This window comes from Clupea harengus, chromosome 14 (assembly GCF_900700415.2).
Source record: "Clupea harengus chromosome 14, Ch_v2.0.2, whole genome shotgun sequence".
In the NCBI taxonomy this organism is placed as follows: domain Eukaryota; kingdom Metazoa; phylum Chordata; class Actinopteri; order Clupeiformes; family Clupeidae; genus Clupea; species Clupea harengus.
In genome coordinates this window covers 6,582,267-6,595,733 of record NC_045165.1, presented here as the reverse complement: position 1 = coordinate 6,595,733, position 13,467 = coordinate 6,582,267, and the positions used below count along the sequence as shown (strand labels likewise).

Genomic DNA, 13,467 nt, shown 5'->3' with positions numbered 1-13,467 from the left:
ATGTTGGCGAAATTCAGAGGAGGTGGATGTAACAGAGTTAAAAATGTAGTGTATGGTTTTATATGATTTTCGCCAAAATTAAACTGCCTTGTTTAAAAAGTGTGAATGGGAGCCACCTTTGGCCATATGGTGTACTGCAGATCTGATGCGTGTAGTCCAGTGCTGTCTCCCTACCCGATCAGAGAAGCCTATGCTTTTGATCGGGTAGGTTGACTGTACAAAGCACTGTACCTGATATGTTCCCGACTAGCCGTAAACTCCGCTAGCCACGTCCATGCTTTAAATGTACTGTTCAATATAACATGCAGGGATTTAACTGTTTAGTTAAACATGCATTGAAAGTATTATTACGTATTAAGTATTAAGTATGAAGTATGAAGTATTATTATTATTATGACAGCGAATGTTAGCTAGTTTAACCGAACGTTAATTAGCTATCGTTCCATGTGTTCAGACATTCTGTCTGGCGCATTGCTGGCTAGCAAGCGCTGATAGTGTACAATAGGATATTGACGTAGATGTTGCCTATATGTAACGCTTTATATTTTGCTTGTGCAGATGCTGTACGTTCACACCAAAGCCTGATGGCAATGTTTTGATTTATTTTCTAAAGGTATGTGGCTCCATAATGTAAATAGGTTTGAATGAAGTGCTGTAACTCTGTGCACTTAGGCTACAGTTATGCCCATTCCACTGTGTATGGGAAGTTAAAAGTTTTGTACATATTTTCTATTACTGAAGTAATCAGCAGAGAAGCCTATGCTTTTGATCGGATGCTGTACGTTCACACCAAAGCCTGATGGCAATGTTTTGATTTATTTTCTAAAGGAAAATAAAAGAAAGTTCAACAGATTCGCCTCCGTCTCCCCGTTGCTTGACCATCGTTACATAGGCAGCTGAAATTAATCTTCCATATCGATAGAGGGCGACATGAGGGGAACCTAGGCTTTCACAAGTGATCTCACTGGTTAAACACGTCAAGCGATGGGAGGAAACTGTCCTTGGAGCTAGCGACAACAGTCAACAATGGGCGGCAATACGGCGGTAAAAAGTGTTAAAATAAAAGTCCGCTTCAAAATGTTGTTTAAAAAAATCTGGTTTGACAAATGTTTCAACGTTTTACACGGCATAATATGCCTGGTGTATTGCTAACTGGTCTAGATAAATACACTGCATATTGCATCTGCACATTTTGTCTACTCAATTATATACATGAAAAACTACTGAGGTGGTATATAAATTGCACCAGATGCTAGATAACATCTTAAAGAACTATGGCACTCTGCATAAACATTAAGGAACCCTCTTATTACATAAGGAACTACAATTTGTGAAACAGCATGACATGAAACGTTTTATAAAATGTGAAAACACAAATGGTAGCAATTACTTAGACCAATGGCAATAATAACAATGGCATAGCTACATAGGTAAATAGGCTATGACAACTTTTAGTGACAACAGGTTATTAGGCTGTAATGAAGATGTTTCTTACTGAGTTGAGAGTGAGCATGATCCAGTGTTTAGTTTCCTTATTTCCATTGTCTTTTGTATTTGATCACCTTTACGTTTATCTTATCTTTGGTAGCACATACAGTTTGCTAAATTTTTCGTACTCGTATAGTTTAACAATAATACATACTTTTACACTTTTATTTTGAAGAAAACTACGAATCGCGGCCATATTGACATTTTCGTTATTGTCGTTGGCTACACGCTGCTGTGTTTTCAGCATGGGAACCTGTGTGAAGGGAGCTTAACACATTTCTGTGGGGCATTTCTATTTATGTACAGACAATTGCGTTAGACACATTGAACAGTTTCGGTTTTGGCTATTGCAGGGGATTGCGCAGGCGGCGTTTTCTTATTGAAAAGGAAGCTCTGACGTTAGCCACAAATAGAATGGATGGTAAGTTTTTCTCTAGACAAAACTTGGGTACCTTGCTAGCTAAAATGTATGACTTCACCAGTTGGTAACGTAATCTGTAAATGAATTGTATTAATATACCTTTATTTAATCCAAACACATTAAACAAGGTTCTTTAAAAACCTTTCAGTTTTAGTTGACAAGTTTGCTAACCTTGTAGTACTTGACGTGTGGGCAGTTGACAGCTGCATGTTTTCATTGCGTTTCTATGGCTTGCCTACTTGCGTTTACATCATTCTTGTCTTGGCCTATTAACAGAGAGCCTAACCCCAGGAACGAAAGGTAACTTGACTGGAAGTGCAAGAAAACTGAAAGACAATGCTGCAGATTGGCACAATTTCATTTTGAAATGGGATCGCCTGAATGACGAAGGATCAACCACTGCAACCAAAATAGTCAACCTGGTATTAAGTAAAGAGTAAGTATTATCTTTTCATGTGAATTTAATTATTATTAATTAATAAAGATTGAAACAATTTGATGATCTTGAGTGGGTGTTCTGCTGAGTTGGAGTAAATCCAGGCAAAAAAAAGATTAATGTGTGGTGATTTTAAAACCTTTTAGGCCAGTGAAGGAGACCAGTCTTTTGGCGGGGGCCGATGCTGACCTGGCAATCACCCCTCCTATGGGGGCAGACACACTGAGATCCGTTAAAGCTCTCGAAGAGGAGTGCTCCAAATTGCAGGAGATTGTGGAGAAAATGGTAAGACCATCCTCATTCATATTATTTTCATGAAGTGGTCAAATTGGTCTAACTTTGCTCTGATTTGGAATAACCTTTTTTTTTCCAGACTCGTGTCGTCTCCAAAATGGAAAAAATTGTGTCGTCTGAGAGAGGAATCTGCGACCTCGAGACATTTAAGTTTGGGGCTAAAGGAAGAGACTGTCCACTCTTCCTTTCCTGGCCCACGTCTGACTTTGGTAAGGCCAAATGAATGTGGAGCTAACCATGTCAGTTATGTAATGGCACATTAAAAAGCAGGAGCAGTCTTTGCAGTTTATGATAAACAAACTTTGTGTTGTAGCCTCATCTTTGCACCAGGTGAAGTAAAATTGGGTCAATTTGAACTGCCCTTCCATTGGCATGTTGATGACACAAGTCGTCTGCTTTAACCACTCCTCCTCATGTTCTAAACCTTGTGGTTTCAGCGGACGTGTCCACCAGGCTGTGTAAATGCTACAGGCAGGAGTTGGCCCTGAAGCAGCTGATCCTCCAGGAGCTGGCCCACACCTCTGATCCACAGCTCTCCATGGTTTACCTCTCTGCCTGGCTGTACCAGCCGTACGTAGACGACCAGACTAAACTGCTCTTAGAGAGCCTGCTTCTGGAGACCGGACACAGGACACTTTAAATCCCTCCCACAACCCACAGCTCTGAAAAACATCCACTACACTTTGGTCAATGTCCTGACTGAGATCCAGAACACCGGACATTGGGATCCGTTGCCTACAAACATAAGTGGGCACCACGGGACATTCAGTAGAGTTTTTGAAGATATGCATTGCTTGGGAATTTACTGGCCTTTGAGTGGTCTCCAAGTCCTGCTATAACATTTCAGCTAAAGACTGCACATACCAGTGGAAGCCTTTTCACTGCAAGAGGCCTCACGCTGGGGGTTCGTCTAACAGGAAGTCATCTGTGTGGACAGTGACATTTTGTATGGTCCTGGCTGACCCTGCAACGTCTCAAAAATGAGGCTGTCCATTGGGTGTCTTCATAAACCCCTGAAAGAATGAATGACATTGCTTCACTCGTTGAGAGAGACGCATTATTGCTTTGATAAGCCTTATCTAGAATAGAAACACTTGCTGTGAACTGTGAAACTTGTGTGAAAGTGTGAAAAATTAAACGATGCCACTGAGTTTTTAGGAGATGTGATTTAATTCTCCCCTTTACATATATCCCTCTTGATATTTCAAACATATTATGACTGAAAGAAAAACACGGTACAGTGGAATATTTATATTAAAAAAGTAATAAAATAGTGCAACAACTTGAAAGACTGCCTTCAAACAGGACACTTATCTACATATAAACATGTCACCGACAAATTTGATCAACAAAGAGCTACAAATCTATACAAAGGAACACTGAAAAGAGCTCTTGTTTGTTTGCTTTTCCTTTCGGGGGGGGGGGGGGGGGTAAACATGCTTACAAAATAATGTAATTAAGAAAACAACAAACAAAACTATAATACACTGCAGAGGTGGCCAGTGAACTGGCAGGAAATGTGCTCTCTGCTCCAGGCATACACACACACACACACACACACACACACAAACCTCAACTCAAACTGAAGTTTGGGGTCGCAAAACTGAAAGAGTCCACTATACATGTGGGAGGCCTAAAAAGCTAAACACCCGAAGATGAAACCAAAGTCTTCAAAATATTTATTTATTCCTGTCCGTTACTCTTCGTTTGAACATCTTGTGCGATTTGCCTGAACTGAACCATATAACCACGCCTCAAACGTCAGTTCGATTTGCAATAATAGCTGCTATTACACATCCTGTTGGGTTATGATTACAGTCCAAAGAATGTTCTAAAAAGGGATAATTATAGAACTATTAATTAATTCACAGCTTAAAGAAAATAGAGCTTGATGTTCCCCACGAATCTATGCAAATAATGCATGGAAAACACTGATGGTCTGTATTCATAACACAGAGGTTATGTTTGCTGGTGTACCTCATGAACATTCATCTCAAATCACTTGAGCAAGAACAGTGTTCATTGAACTGCTAGAGGAACATGAACGGAACTCAACTACAATATGGGAGGTGAGATAAGCACTGAAGGGGTGGCTGATCGCCAGAGAAGGAACCGGAAGGCAGTCCTGCTTGAAATCCCATGTCAGAGGGATGTGATGAGATATGGTGACTATGCGTATTTTGCGTGTGTGTTTGAGCTCAGTGCTGAAGTCCGGCGACATTAGCGTCTGCGCTTTTTGAGCCGTCTGCCTCGATGGCCAGTGCGTTCTCTAGTGCGCTCCCCTGTGGCGCCTGGTTGTGTGTGGTGGTGGTGGTGGTGACGACATCGGGCACGTTTTCGATTACGATACCCTCCGATGACAGCGGGTTGTGCTGCATGAGAAGCTCACCGCCCTCTGCCTGGATGTAGACGCCATCTAGCACCTGTTCCTGAACTTGATCCCCGCAACACCGCTCTACCTGCAGTCCGGGTTCCTCTGCGCGGCTGTCGGGCTGCACCGGCTCGCCGCTCAGGGCCTCCTCCAGGTCCTGCATCTGCTCCGCAACGTCCACGGCTGCACCGCCCTCGTCCTGAGACAGCTCCGACATCTCTCCCCCGGAAGACTCCACCAGCTCCATGGCCCCCTGAGGCTCCAGGGGGTTGGATCCAGTCTCCGTCTCCATGGGGACGGCTCCAGTCTCTGTCTCCATGGGCTCAGCTACAGCAGCCACTGGGGCAGCCGGCGCTGTGCTAGAGTCCGGGACAGAACCCCCTATCTGGGGCTGGGGCTGGGGCTGGGGCTGGGGCTGGGCTTGGGGATGGGCCTGGGGATGGGCCTGGGCTTGGGGCTGGGCTTGGGGCTGGGCTTGGGGCTGGGCCTGGGGCTGGGGCTGAGCTTGGGGCTGGGCCTGGGCCTGGGGCTGAGCTTGGGTTTGAGGCTGGGTCTGGGCCTGGGGCTCCTTCAGCAGTGCAGCAGTGCCAGCCTGCACAGCAGTCGCCTCTGTGAGATCAACACAGTACAGGGATGGAAAAGAGCTTCACTCAAGAGCCAATGCAACTAAATGACATGCATGCAAACTGTACTGAAACCCATCTGCTGGTCTTCCAGTGTGAAAAAAGTGTAAGCCTGAGTGTTATTTTCATATCAGCATGGTTGGTCTAAAGAATACATCAATGCAGATCAAATGTGTGCATTTCAACCAACCCTTTTTGGACGCCTCCTCCACCAGGGGCTTCTGAAGACCATTTTGGCTGATTTGAAAGCCATTAGTGTTCTCCATTTTGAACCTTTTGGCTGGTGGCAGCATTTTAGTATTCTGAGAGTAAACAAACCAGGTGGCACTAAGTTTAGAAATATTATTATGTATATTATATTATATATTAATAGCATATATAAAAAAGTTATGACTACGAGGGGTGGGAATCACAGGTTAACTCACAATCCAATATTATCACAATATCTGTCCTTATAATATGGATACATCACAGCACACGGCATGCTTTTAACATTTTTTTTTTTTTAACAAAATACAAACAATGTAAACAACAACTGTATCATGTCCGATTTTCATCAGAATGAAAGAAAAATTGATCTCACCTCCATGTGTCTGATGTTCTTACTGGCCACGGCCTCTTGAGGACCCGTGGTGGTGGCGGGTGGTGTCGGGGCAGGGACGAGAGGTTTCGCCAGACTGGGACGATCCGTGATGCCGAGGGACCTTAACACCTGAGTGAACGGAGTCTCAACTCATTTCCTGGTCCAATGATTTCTATACCTCAACCGCTGACCACACCCAAATATGCACACGGGAAGCCCCCCACTTCCATATAAATATAAATATCCACGCATAAAAAATATCCACACACCTCCATATTGTGCACTTCCAGAGTCTGGCCAGATGGATGATGCTGGGCCATCTTCTTCACCTGGCCATGAAGCTGCTCAAACTCGCGGTACACTTCGGCGAACTGGGACTTGGTCGTCCGCCCCGTCTCCACCTGCAGCGAGGGAGTCAGGGTTAGCTCAGGTGGTCATGCTGTGTTCTCCGAAACCCTCCAGCCTTAGACCCCATTTACACTCAACCATGGGGGGCTTATGAGTGCATTCACTGTGTGAGCTATTACTGAGCTCAGAGGAGCACAGGATGGTCAGGACATAGTTAGTCTGCCTGGACCATATCCCTGGACCATGACTTGAGATATGACGGGGTAAGTTCTTTGACTGCCCCGAGTACTAAGTGAAGATTTGAGAATTTAGTCCCGGAGGTCTGGGGTGTTTAAGACTGCGTGGCACTTAAGGGAACACCATTGATGTCTCCCAGAATGACCCTGAGATGCCCACATATAGACAGTAATGAGTTCATGTCATATTGAGTTCATATGTCAGCAAATTGTTGCTAAACACACACATTGGTCATTGGTAACTTTTCATGAATAAGAATTTGAATTAGTGCTGTCAATTAATAATAAAAAAAATGTGCTACTTAATTTCACAATTTGCTGTGCAATTGCTCTTTTCCTTCTTAAGACTGTAGACTGAAACGATGGATAGTTAAATGTCGAATAACATGATTCATGTAGAATCAACACAAAGGAAGTGGACCTATATTTAAATACTATTGTTTTATAGCATTTTGTTTACTTTAAACACAGATTCTCTCCTGTGAACTACAGATTTCTAATAAAACCATCAATGCCATTAAAACTGACTGTCAGCTTGAAAGGCCTTTTTTTTTATTAGGGATGTGCAGCCCTCCAGCGGTCCTATGCTTGCTTGTTGTCCAGGTAACTAGTGACCATGTTACTTAACCATGGAATTCATCTTGTTAACACCACTTGGCAAAACAGCAAAATATGTTAATTTTGTTCATTAATTAGCTTGCCTGACTACACATTTCAATCAAGCGTTAGGCTATTTACTATAGTTATAGTTACCATTCCAAGTTTCCAGAACATTGATATACAACAGTGATTAAACCTTCTTACGGGACACGTGCCAGCCAATCAGAATAGAGTATTACACACACTTACTGATTGGATGTGCTCGCACTTGGCACAGTAAAAACATTAATTGAACAATTGACCAGCCAATAAGACAAAAGTTTTTCCAAGTATTTTCCAGTAAACCCACTCTGATAAGTCTTGCCTCTGTTCACTGAAGATACTGCCGTCTTCTATTACTGATTTTGAGTTACATAGTAACAAATTGCTCAAAGTGGGGAATAGACTGTATGCCCAAGACAGACAATGCCACTGGCTTGCATACTTCAGAATTACCTTCATCAGAATAAACTCCCATGCGGTCATGACCTTCGTGAGCCGTGGGAACACAACCTCCATCAGGTCCTCATCACTGCACTGCTCCAAAGCCTGTACCGGAAAGCATGACAAGACAAACCATGGTTTATTGAAGGACAGCACAGCTCTGCTAAAACATGCTGCTGGGAATATGCCTGCATTCATTGCTATCTTTGGCTCAGTGTGTATCATATTCCATAAACCTTAAATCTAACCCTCGTCAAAGACATCAAAGTTTAATTTCATTAATGCTTTTCTAATGGCAGGCAAAAGTTCTAGTTCCAGTATACCCAACATTACTAGTACATGGGAAAGAAGCAATTAGGCCTATACATTGTAAGGCCCTAAACTGTGGGCCAAGAATTTTTGGATTGTAAAAGACAGATGGTCTTCCAGTTACAATTACTCTGCAGCGAATAGGTGTGGGTCAGTTGTTTACAGAACACATCTTTAAAAAAACATTCCAGGACACTAGGTTGACTTCTCACACCCATCCTGGTGTTTTTATCTCTACCATCTGTCTCTGTTTCTCTCCCTGTGCTTTTCCAAACAAGGGTAAAACTAAGGGTGTGAATTCTGATCCTTGTAGGCTGCAGGAAACCCCACTCTGGAGGTAATAATCTAGTCCTACGTCTGGTATATTAATTAAATTCAGTATTTAAGGGGAAAATAGCAAACAGCACTCTGAGTATCCTGTAGCCACAGACTATGTGTGTAGTCATCATCCTCTGAGCAGCCAAGTATGTATATACCTTCTGAAAGTTTGAATGGTTCATGTCTTCTCTTGACTTTGGATTATTCATCGAAGACTAGTTTGAATGTGTAACAGAATCAGTCATTTGCACCAGACAAATGAATTGTGATGCTTTAATGCTTTGTTGCCTTTAGTTGAAATTATTAACAAGAGAAGTATTACACGGTGACAGTGTTTCAGCAACGCAAAACTAGGATTAGTTACAACTCAAAAAGCAGCGATGTAAGTCTTGAGGTACCTGGCTAATAACCTGGGTTGTACACTGCAGCAGAACTATTACATTGTAATATATAGCGGTGGATTATCTATGCACTGATTGGACTGAATGATTGTACTGAGCTCGCACAACATTCTGGCACTCAGTCCCTAAACCAGTTCGGTCTAACATGCTGGTGAGCACCAGTGAGGCACTGCAACCTCTGAACTATTCTCCAGAACTAGTCACAGGTTGTGCCTGTGGAATATGCCAAAATCTAGAAACCGGCCGTGGCAGCTTCCCGAGCGACACTATTCCTAGACGAAACCAGTTATTAAAAAGTAAGAGAAGTATTCGTCATTATGGATTTAAGGCATCCAGAAGAAATTAACCTAGATCAGCCTACCTAACGGGTAATAATATAGCATTTAAAAAAAAAAAAAAACAGGGACTAATGTTGAGTTCCTCAATTGAGTGGGCAGATTAATTAGGTTTACCAAGACAGGGTCTTATAATAAAATATTGTATTTCAGCTAAACAGCAAAAAGACGAACAAGCAGAAACCTTTACCCACTTGTGGTTCCTTACATATTCTTCCAGCTGTGGCTCAACCCTTTCTTGCCAAGACTAGATTCTGAATCTAACCCCCAGTCCACATGGTCAAAACCGTACTTCAAGCCAACCTGCCCTGGTGCCCATACCTCTTTTAGCCGTGCCTTGCGTCTCTGTGCTTGCTGCTCTGCGATGTTTGGCGGCTGAATCTTAGGGGGGCGACCAGGCCGGCCTCTTTTGGGAGGCCGTCCGACAAGGCGGGGTCTCCCTGGTCTGCCGGGCCCTCTGGGCCTTCCCGGGCCTCGCTGCTGCGGCGGCTGCAGCCCGCCAGACACGGCCTCAGCCTGCAAGAGAGAGAGAGAGAGAGAGGAGCCATTCAGTCATCATGGTTAAACATGGGTTCAACCACAAGGCTGTTCATGTTTTGATAACAGACACCGGCCAATGAAATGTACTGAGCATGGTTGTTCATCCTCTGGGGCACTGCATGTGTGAGTACACCAGTTCAATTACTTCGTTTTTCATCTCCTAAATATGGTGTTCATGAAGAAACTATTTTTACTTTGCACATCTCGACAGCATTGTTCCAAGACAATATTTGTCTCCAAAACAAGTGGTTCCAATATACAGACAAAATACTGAAATAAACAAAAATCAAAAAGCCAGACAAACGATAAAACGTATCTAGAAAACGTATCTAACCTTCACTGAAGTTGCTGCTGTTGTGGCACTGGCGGGTGCTGGTGCACCCCCGGTGGCCTGGCTGGGTGCAGGGCTAGTGCCATGAGAGGGGTTTAGTTTGTAGTGTCTGGACAGGCCACCCAGCCCTACGTAGCACTTCTCACAGGTCTCGCACTTGAAGGCCTTTGGTGTGAGGTTGAAGTTGACATCCACACCCTTCTTCTTGCCGTCTTCTTCCTCGTCCTCCACGCTAATCTCGGAGTAGTCGTCCGAGTCGGACTGGTGGCTGTCTGCCAGGTCCTCCGTCTTGATGAATTTGTAGTCCCGCACTTTGTGCTTTGGTGGACGGGACACCCTGCCAGACCGGGTCTGGATCTTCTGGGGCTTCTTGGCCCGTTTCCTTCCGCGTGGCCTCTCTTTCTCCTTTTCCCCTGCAGGGGCAGTGGGCGCTGGGGCAGAAGCGGGTTTGGCAACGGGTGCCCGTGTGGTAGGAACAGGTGTGACTTTGGCTGTGGGCACGACCAGAGGGGTGACTTTGGGTGCAGGTGGGCGTACAGGTGAGCCATTGACGGGTATCTGGACGAGAGGTTTGTGCAGCACAGGGGCCGAGCTTGTGACCACCGGTGCCGGCCGCTGCAGGAGCAGCTGAATGGGCGGTTCGCCGGGATTCTGCAGGATGTACTGCTGCTGGCCGGGCAGAGGTGTGATGTGAATGACATGCGGGCTGCCGACAACTGAGGCCGTGGTGACTTTCCCCCGGATGGGAGTCACAGCCATAGGTTTGGACTGGAGGAGTGTGACTGTCTGCTCCTTGGTCTCCATTTTCTGAGGCCCCTGCACCTGGATGCGGATCATTTCCACAGGCTGCTGAAACACAGAGCAACTTTCAGGAGGATTCTGAAACTTATAAACACAGTAGATAGCTGCATACAATCTATGAAAACATTACATGGATGATAAAATGAACCTGTTCATTATTACATTAAAAAGGACGTAACTATGTTTCAAGTGCTAAGTGCAGAGCAACAACTGTACACGGGTTTTACATTCCACAAGTACAATTTAAACTGCATTGAAGCTTTTACCTTCTGCTGAATGAGCCGGGTGCCGTTCTGAGATTGTTGGAGAGCAACGTGCTTAGCGACGCTCTGCAGCCGTTGAGAAGCATTCTGAACGATGGTGAGGGGCTGTGGGCGTGCTGCCATACTCACTTGCCCAGCACTAGCTAACAGGGTGCCTGCATCGAGAGTGATGTAAGACGTAGGTTGCTCACTCATGACTCTCGGCAGTACTTTGGGTGAAATCACATGAGACAGAGTCTGTGGTGATTTGTTGACATGGTCTATCACTTGCTGCAGATCAACTGGCACTAGGGATCCGGTATGATGATGCTGTGGAGCAGCAGGTTGTGGTTTGTGGGCCTGGCTCTGTTCTAATATACGAGCAGCTTCACTTTCCGATACCTGAACAAGCTGCTGTTTTGCAAGTTGTTCGACTAACTGCTTCTGTTCCTCTTCCGTCAACCCAGAGCCCTCCACAAAACTACCATCAGGTTGGACGTAAATTATAGTGGTGGTTGGCGTAATAGTGTTCACAAATTCCGTGGTAACTGCTGTGCATTCTGTAGATACTGCTGCTTCAAAATTTTCAGCTTTAGGGATGAAGGACGTTACATTCTGTTCAGCCAAACCACCGTTGTCCACGAACTGGGTGACCACTTGACAATCTTTTTCTTCCTTGGATGGTTCCTCTGTACTGTGGAAAAAATCAGCTAAGCCGTCCGTGTTGGTCGCCTCTCCAGCTACATTCGCCGCTACAACACACTGGTTACTTACTGTGACATGACTGCCTAAATTGGTAACAGACACAGTCGACTGTGGCAACTCGGATACACACTGAACTTGCAAGCTGTTATTACTGTCTTCGGCTACTGTGTCGTTTGACATGTTATTGCTCTCGTCGTCGTTATCCGCCATTTTGACTAGTGATAGCTCACGTTAAATTTTCATGCAGTGAAAATGTAATCAAACGCGCCCTTGTCACTCAGAAACACGGGTGGAGTGACAGAGGCCACATTTGTGGTATCCACTCACAAAATATGTAGACAAACAAATCTCTTGATGTTTTAGAAGACAGTGGTGCATGTTAGTTTCCATATAACTGTCTGCCATAGAAAATACACAACTGGAGAGGCTGGATGAAATATGACGTATTTCCGTTTCCTGTACGCCCACTTCTTTAATCAAGAAACGCGCGCGAGGAAGACAACTCTTCTAGGTGCCTGGGGGACAGAAGTGTAAACAGTAGACTGGGATCAGTGCGTTGAACATCTTCCAAATTGAAATCTCTTTCACATATGGAAGCTGTAACATTTCTGAGTAAAAACAACACTATAAACATTATCTGTGTTGTTGCACCCATATTTTCAGTTGGTGGGCAAGGTCCAACTCCACTAGGCTACTTTTGCTGGCGTAAATTTGGGCTAGTCCCGTTCTACACAACGCAACTAGCTAACCACCTGAGGCTGGTAACTGGTTTACTAATTGTAGACCACCTAAAACCAGTTTTAAAAAGCGTCAAAAGTGCAGTCCTCCTCTATTAAGTGTGTGCGCTAAAAAAAACGTGAATGGGAAACGATTGCGTATCGGACCGAGCCATACCCAATTCCTGTCTATGTTAGTTAGCAACTATTGCTGTTTAATTGATTCACCCTTTTCTTCAACAGATGATACATCTCAGATTTTCTGTTTGTCTTCCTGTCTCTCTTCTCTCCCATATTGTAGGACCTTAACCTGCGAACCAGTGACAACATTTTTACCCACCACAATTACATATACATATTAAGGCCATTTAAATCTGATCACTGACTTTGTCTCTTTTCTTCTTCTCTTCTCTAGGCTATCTGCACTGTGGGCTGCGGCCACCCGATCTACCTGCTGAAACCCTCTGCTTACAGCTGCCCCCCACCAAATAATTATGCACAAATCCTAATCTTCTTATAATACATACTATATACCAGCCTATTTACCCGCCATATAAACAAATTACATCATTGGCATAGTTTTCTGCTTCATTGCTTCTACACCTACTACAATAGTAACCTTGCGAGGACGCTGTATACCCAGCTATTCCACAACCAATACTTTGAATGCTGACACTCTCCATTTGTATCCACTTATTTTGTATATTTATTTGTATATACCTTAATCTATGTTTCTAGAAATGATGTACGTGTCGTGTACATATGTCGCATGTGTGCTAATGTTATGCTCTGTAACTTTTATGAATGCGTCCGCTTGCTTAAATCCTGCTTCCAATGCCCCAATCCCAGTGCTCACACTCACTGATTTTGAAGTTGCGCTAAATCC

At 44.2% G+C, this 13,467-nt stretch overlaps 2 protein-coding genes across 2 annotated transcripts; one reads left to right on the top strand and one right to left on the bottom strand.

The window, feature by feature from the left end:
• The first annotated feature begins 1,508 nt into the window (after positions 1–1,508).
• On the top strand, positions 1,509–3,789 carry LOC105905063 (cyclin-dependent kinase 2 interacting protein). The gene is made up of 5 exons (XM_012833043.3): positions 1,509–1,909; positions 2,186–2,345; positions 2,492–2,630; positions 2,719–2,848; positions 3,077–3,789. The coding sequence occupies exons 1-5, from the start codon at positions 1,903–1,905 to the stop codon at positions 3,277–3,279; spliced, it is 639 nt and encodes a 212-aa protein (XP_012688497.2). The 5' UTR covers positions 1,509–1,902; the 3' UTR covers positions 3,280–3,789.
• Positions 3,790–4,837: 1,048 nt separating this feature from the next.
• Positions 4,838–12,339, bottom strand: znf839 (zinc finger protein 839). Its single transcript, XM_031580501.2, has 8 exons — positions 11,185–12,339; positions 10,121–10,966; positions 9,568–9,762; positions 7,896–7,988; positions 6,486–6,617; positions 6,217–6,345; positions 5,824–5,935; positions 4,838–5,619 (listed from the first exon to the last, which is right to left on the bottom strand). Exons 1-8 carry the CDS (start codon positions 12,073–12,075, stop codon positions 4,838–4,840), a joined length of 3,180 nt encoding a protein of 1,059 aa, XP_031436361.1. The 5' UTR covers positions 12,076–12,339.
• Between the last annotated feature and the right edge of the window lie 1,128 nt (positions 12,340–13,467).